Source organism: Nannobrachium achirus (assembly GCF_963921795.1).
Source record: "Nannobrachium achirus genome assembly, chromosome: 17".
NCBI lineage: Eukaryota > Metazoa > Chordata > Actinopteri > Myctophiformes > Myctophidae > Nannobrachium > Nannobrachium achirus.
In genome coordinates, this window is record NC_137824.1 from 62,020,739 (window position 1) to 62,028,365 (window position 7,627).

The window sequence follows — 7,627 nt, forward strand, 5'->3', positions numbered from 1 at the left end:
AGGGTTGAAATGGAAAAACTTAAGATTAATTTGCAGAGGGAGAAGGTAGAACTAGTAAAAGAGGGTAAAATGGATCAGAAGCTGTTGGAACCTGGGGGAGGCTCAGCTGTTGAAAAGCGGCCTTTTGATTTGGTTACTAATTTGAGGTTGATGCCAAAATTCAATGAGAAAGAACCTGAAACTTTTTTTTCTTTGTTTGAAAGGTTGGCAGACTCGAGAGGTTGGCCTGCGGCTGACCTGACTGTGATGCTACAGTGCGTTCTCACTGGGAAGGCACAAGATGCATATTCTGCGTTATCAGTAACTGATAGTTTAACCTATGCTACTGTTAAAGCTGCTGTCCTTAAAGCGTACGAGATGGTGCCTGAAAGTTATCGGCAGCGCTTTAGGAATAATAGGAAAACTGACGACCAGTCATATTTGGAGTTCTCGCGGGAACTGGTCATCAACTTTAACCGGTGGCGTATGGCTGCAGGTGGGGACACAATGGAGAAGTTATGTGACTTAATACTGTTAGAGCAGTTTAATATTGCCATTCAAAGTCGTATTGCTACTTATGTCACTGAACAGCAGACTAAAACTGTTGCAGAAGCTGCTGCTTTGGCTGATCAGTATGTGTTGACACACAGAGACTGGGTACCGCGGGGTGCCCAAGTTACGTACCGGGAGGGTGTCACATCCAGCCATGGGGAGGGTGGTCACAGCGCGCCTTTCCATAGGAATTCGAAATCGGAGGACGGGAGAAGTTGGGCTGCCCGTGACGGTGAAAAAGCATGTCATTACTGTGGCAGGAAAGGTCACATTAAAGCAGACTGTTATTCCTGGAAACAAAGAGATGGAACGATGGAGGTGAAGTCGACTGCGGCCATTGGGCCTGTGTCAAATGTGAGGTCGGTAGGTCCTCTACATGAGAGCGAGAGTAGTCTCGGCGGTGTAGATGAGGCGTTTCGACCATTTTTCAACCATCAAATAATAGGGGACAATGTTAAATAGTGTCACACGCAGTATATCACCAGACATATGTTTATGATGAAGTAAAGATGAATTAATGCACTGCTCATCATGTATCATATTTATAAAGAAAGAAAGATTAATTAATCCACTACTCATCAACATGCATCGTATTTATAATGAAACAAATATTAATGAATCCACTACTCATCAACGTGTATCATATACAGTTACAATGAAGCAAATATAAATGAATCCACTAGTCAACAACAATTATCATATTTAGCTGAAGATGCTTAGAGATAAACATGGAAATAAAGCAGTCCTGCACATTGTTCACTTAGAAAAAGTTTTATTGTGTATTTATAAAAAGTAACAAAAATACATCATTTTTGGGACGTATAAAAAAAGTAAAAAAATAAAAATAAAAACTGGACAAGTGCTCTATTCCCTCAACCCATAAAACACTGGTATAAGGAGATGTTTCACCCTAAATGAGGAATGAGGTGTCTCTGGAATGCATGTTTTTGTGCTTAGAACTTCTAAAAGCCATGGTTTAAATCCATGACGAGCTGTGATGACTTCAGTCCTCCAATAGGAAGTCTATGTCATCAGGTACCAGCTCTGGGTCTAACTCTACCAGCTTGCAGTGTAAGCAGGCAGCAGTGGCATTTTTCCCCTCTTTCAACTGGCATTTCCTCCAGTAGAGCAGCATTTGATAAACTCTGTCCACATGGTCCCGTGGAGAGTCCTGCTCAATCTGCTGCATCTTCACCTCAGAGACTCCCAGCATGGTGCCGATCTTCTTCCATGCTTTTCCAATTCTATGAGCAACCTGCAGCAGCTGCTTCTCTGTGACCGTACGAGAGCCTGTGAAGTTAGGGGGAGTTAGAGGGAGTTATGGTGACAGGTTTCTACCATTAACACTGTGGATTTCACTGTGATAGCCTATAGTATAGTATAAGAACCCACCAGCCTTGTTTTCACACAGGTCTCTTTTTACACACGTTATTATGGTATATAATTGCGACCGTCAGGTCGCAGTTTAGTATCAAAACCTCCACCGGCCGTCCGTCCGTCCGTCGGTCGGTTACACGTCACACGTCACACCTTTGCCCTGCTCATATCTCCGCATCAGTATGACATCACACTGCTGACATCAGTATGACATCACACCGTACACAAATGACCCTTATATAAGACCGGCATTATCTACCGACAGATTAGTAACAAGATGTCAAAATCGTCTAGGAAGGATGGTGTGAGTCATGCTGGCACCCTTCGCGGCAGGAGGAAGCTGGTGCAATCGACCCCTTGGCTTGTCGGGACCCCTGCCTACTAACGGGGTGGCAGGCTATCACCTCAGACTAGAACCCGTACGGGGTGGCCGACACCAGCCCATTGACAAGAGAGAGGCCTTGATGTCCCTTTACTCTTTGATGGGGTGGCCAGTTGACTAAGAGTTTCCGTTCGGGCCTTCTCGATATTGTACAGATTTCCACGGGAAATCTGGGGGTGGCTGTTACAAAGACCCTCACTCACCTTCACGTCATGTGGCTAGTCGTTAGGTAGCCATAGTTACACGTTGAAGGTTGAATCTCCAGATATGGAGATAACCAACACATCCCTCCATATATGGAGATAACCGACGAATCTCACTAAGTCTGACCTCACAAGCCCCATATTTGGACACGAACAACATATAACTCCATATATAGAGACATAGCTGCTGACATCAGTATGACATCACACCGTACACAAATGACCCTTATATAAGACCGGCATTATCTACCGACAGATTGTGGAGATAAGCGACCAACGGTCGCTTATCTCCCGATTAGGGAGTCTTACTGGTATAGAATATACACAGGTAATAATACCATGAAAGAATGTTTATATATGTACAGGTTGTGTATTATACTCAGTTATACAATCATGGTGATTCACAGAGGATAGTTATCTATGCAGAACAACCTGAAGACCATTGATCCTAGCATGGCATATGGAGGGCAGGTGATATACAGTAGCCTACATTCCCAGCCCCCTTTAAACTATGTATTACAGTCCAGTGTTTTAATTAAACTATGTATTACAGTACAACGTTTTGGTCAAATTGTCTTCAAGTAAAAACATGAAGTTTGTCATTGTCCATTAACATTGAAGTTGCTGTAGAGATGACTGTGTCATAAAAAAAGATGAATGTGTCCTGTCTGGTCTTGAAAAGAAAAAGCATCAGATACACCTACACTAGACACTGGAGGTGTTTTAAGTCAGAGAGGAATGTGTTGATCTCACAGAGGATCTTAATCATGATTGAACTCTCAGCAGATCCTTTGTTCCTCACTGCATCCATGACAAAACAGGCCTTGTCGTCTTTCACCTGCATTGCTTTGGCCTCTCAGAGTCGTTTAAAACCTTCTCAATGAAAAGTTCAACAAGTATAATTTTGAGATTGTCTTGTGAAATACCTTTCTTCTTCTTCTTCTCCTTCTTCTTCTTCTGGATGAAGCTGCTCTGCACAGGGACCAGTCTCTCTTCTGGAGGACTCTGTGTGATGAAAATAGAAAACAGAACTCTGTAAGAATCATCAACAGGTTTTGTTAAATCTACTCCATGTCTCCAGTGTGGCTACAGCTGTTAAACATGAAAGTACTGTATGACCCTTTCAGTGTGTCAGGGTCTGTATGAATAATGCATGAGACAAGTGTCCTTGCGTTTGGAGTTAACTATTGTTCATTTAGGTTTTAACTGTCTTTAACTGACTGTCTAGTGCCACAGTGGCTCCGCTAGTGAGTCCCACTCACGTGTGGTCCCGGGAAAACGTTTAATTTCTTTTTTTGGCTTCACCTGAAATGTTTGGAACCATAGTGCTAGAAGCCACTAGGAGAAGGATACAACCGGAAATAGCATCATCCCAAAGAATGTTTTCTCCGTCCGGCTCAATGTCAGATTCTTTCCCATATTGCGTTTTGGCTCAAAACAAGCCTTTTCTTTCTACCGACCCTAACTAAAGAACGGATGATCGCAGATCCAATTTTTCCGATCCGAGATGATCTTGTGTAAGAGGTGGAGCCTGAGGTATGCTGCCTTTTGTTTGCAGGCTGACCTGCAAGAAAACCATGGTGGAAGTTGTTCAAGCTGTGTGACTTAACGGAAAGGTAATACACGCGGTAGAAAAGTAGGATATAAAAGTGATTAGCACCAGAATGTCTAATCACAGGTTTTGAAATAAATCATACATTAACAGGCAATTTTTCCACTAATGTCATTGTTTTTACAGGGTTCCCAAACATTTTTACCAATGAATCTCCCGAACCTTTCCAGAACCCTAACCCTATTTATCTCAATTTCCAGGCAGGCTTTGTCTCTTACTCCCATGTACAATAGCCCAAAGATAGGCAGTGTAGCAAAAACAAAGCATAGAATATAGAACGGTATAATTCCACTGCAAATTTGGTTCCAATTATTTTTGCTAGACCACCTAGGGCATAGGATCAGGCTGCGGCATGAGCTGCTTTTTTTTGTCATATATGTTTTGGAAAATGATTTTTTTTTATTGACAAAATCAAGAGCCAAAAACAATGCACAGCCAAATATCTTTCCATGACCCTTGATACATTCCAAAGTAAAAGTACAACATGTTTGAAAATAGCAGATCTACAAGCTTACAACGCGTTGTGAGCTAGTAGATCAGCTATTTTCAAAAAGCATAAATATAAAATAGGGCTAAAGTGATTTATAATATTATAATTTATATCTACAGAGTAACTAGTCACTGAAGTTTTCAAATAAGCGTAGTGGAGTAAATGAACAATATTTGGATGCGGGATGTAGTGGAGTGGAAGTAAAAGTACTGGAAGTTGGAAATACTCTAGTAAAGTACAAACACCACAAAGATGTACCTAAGTAAATGTACTTGGTATAGTTGGTAACTTTTCACCACTGGGTACGTACCTTGCTAGTCTTGGTTGCAGTGGGCTGGGAGGGCACGGCCGGTGCTGTGGCTGTGGTGGTGGCGTTAGTGGGCCCGCCATGCGGGCTGGCCTGGTGGGTGATGGCCGGGACGGGCGGCCTGGTGTTGGGCAGGATCTGCTTAGAGATGCTGTGGGGGGTGATGAGGTGGATCTCACCCGGCGTGGTGACCTTGACCGGGTCGTTGGTCTGCACCTCGATCTTGTACCATAGCGGCAGGAATGTGTTGAAGCCTATGATGAGGTCTGGGTGGCCCTTGAAGAGCTGAGACAGCAGACTGATCACCCCGGGAGTGTCTATTCTGTAGGAGAGACAGAGAGAGGAAGGAAGTCTGATGTCAATCATCATCTCATGGATTAAAAGCAAAATAAAATCATCACAACTGAAAATGTCTGTTTGGCCAAATCAGTGTGAAATGAGCCCCCACCCACTAGCGCCGTTTCCTGAACTATTGACACAATATGTAAAATGATGATGTTTTAGTAATATAGTTACTCTGCTGTTTTACATACTGCCAAATAGGTTAAAAAGAATCACAGATTGAGGCTTTAACCTCTGCTTTTACATGACATACCAGAGACTAATAAGATGACATGGAAGGTGTTTCTGAGCACATTTCTAGCTTCACTTCAAATGCTTCAATATTAAAATAACCGAATATTTGCATTGAGAGTTTGTAGATCGTCTATTTTTGGTGCGCAACTCCATCTCATAGAAGACATGCTGTCTTCGATTGAATCCAAATGACTGAAATAAGACATGGCGACTGATAACTTTAACACTGCAAACACACTGTCAGGACTGTCTCTCTCAAAAACAAGTAATTTATACACTATGAGTGGTGGGAATGTTACACATCAAGTATAACATTATTTTCAATCTGTCATAATCTATAAAACAGATATTCTTTCAAGTTTTCGGTGTGACAAGCTGTATTTTAGGGGGAAATATTTATGTAATATGACTTAAACAAAAGGTGAAAGCTGTAAAGTATACATTTAATTCACAGCCATGGATGAAAACATTAGTTACAGGGCCAAACAATGTTTGTGAACCACTTAATGACTTCAGTGCATTCAAACTGTGATTAACTTCGACATACGTTAAGAGTTAAGATCTGTTTATTTGACAGGGACCGTGCTCATTAATGGACATGTCAGTTTTCACTTCAATGTAAATGAGCCAGAGTTAGCCCGCCGTGGGCTAATTTTCATCTGTAGTCCCTGGACCCCCATTGGTGGTGATCAACCCCCCCAATCCAACCCTTGATGCTGAGTGCCAAGCAGGGAGGCATCGGGTCCCATTTTTATAGTCTTTGGTATGACCCGGCCGGGGAATTGAACCCCCGACCTCCCAGTCTCAGGGCGGACACTCTAACCACAAGGCCACTGAGCTGGTCGGTCAGACAGACAGACAGACAGACAGACAGACAGACAGACAGACAGACAGGATCCCCATTGGTGGTGATCAACCCCCCCAATCCAACCCTTGATGCTGAGTGCCAAGCAGGGAGGCATTGGGTCCCATTTTTATAGTCTTTGGTATGACCCGGCCGGGGAATTGAACCCCCGACCTCCCAGTCTCAGGGCGGACACTCTAACCACAAGGCCACTGAGCTGGTGTTGACCAAACGTCAACACCAAGTTGACGTTGGTCAACGTCAAGTTGACCAAAACACAAAACTGACCTCTGGGATTTGAACTCTTTCATGGTGTCAAGGAAGTCATTATAAACTTGAGACTGGTTCCCAAATCGTAGCCTAACTTGGTCCAGATAGGACAAGGCGTCATCAACCTACAAAATAAAGTGAGTTCAGTTAGAAAAGCTTTTGTAATTAATTATGACACAACTGTCCTGAGCATTCCCACCTTTGTTCCAAGAACTTCCAACTCTCTGCTTTAATTGACACTCTATTAACACTTTATTAACACTTTATTAACAGTTTGCAAAAAAGGTACAGAAGTACAGTCGTACAATAATGCTAAAAAGGATAACACAAAAAGCCCATGGCTTGTTTTCCTTGTGGTCTTATGTATTATTAAGAAGATAATATAAATATATATATATATATATATATGGGGTGGAGAGTTGCAGCCCCAGCCTTGAAGCCTCAAAAGTCTAGTATCTCCCTTGTTCCATAGGGATATCCCCTATCCTTGTTTTACATTTTATATTTCCGTGAGCGGAAAAGCCAGCTTCTATTACTCTGGTTTCACAAGGTGTAGTTCCAGACTCTATATAGCATTCAGGAGGTGTAGTTCCAGACTCTATATAGCATTCAGGAGGTGTAGTTCCAGACTCTATATAACATTCAGGAGGTGTAGTTCCAGACTCTATATAACATTCAGGAGGTGTAGTTCCAGACTCTATATAACATTCAGGAGGTGTAGTTCCAGACTCTATATAACATTCAGAGATTGTGGAATAGTTGTCTGGCACATTTAGAACAGAAAAATGCTGCACATGAAAAGTATCTTTATGGTTACAGATACCGTCAAACGTTGAAACTGCTGTCTCTGGGTGGAGGTCATGGGGGTGGGAGGATGGGGGTGACCCTGCACCACCGCAGGCCCCCCTGGTTGGGACTGAACCACGTGGGTCGCGGGACTGCTGTGTCCGTGTCCGTGCCCACTGGAGCTCTGAGGCAGCGTTGGAACCTTGAGAATACAACAAGGACCACCCCGGTTTTAACGTCAAGCTGAAA

General features: G+C 42.9%; 1 protein-coding gene across 1 annotated transcript in view; it reads right to left on the bottom strand.

The window, feature by feature from the left end:
• Positions 1-1,534: 1,534 nt before the first annotated feature.
• LOC308302592 (uncharacterized protein) overlaps positions 1,535-7,627 on the bottom strand; it is a gene marked incomplete at its 3' end in the record, with an annotated part of 15,833 nt that continues 9,740 nt past the window's right edge. The window contains exons 8-12 of the mRNA XM_080746848.1: positions 7,416-7,580; positions 6,611-6,717; positions 4,906-5,224; positions 3,420-3,498; positions 1,535-1,821 (exon numbers count right to left, since the gene is read on the bottom strand). Of these exons, the coding sequence (XP_080602974.1) occupies positions 1,535-1,821; positions 3,420-3,498; positions 4,906-5,224; positions 6,611-6,717; positions 7,416-7,580 (957 nt within the window). The remainder of the gene's footprint in view (positions 1,822-3,419; positions 3,499-4,905; positions 5,225-6,610; positions 6,718-7,415; positions 7,581-7,627) is intronic.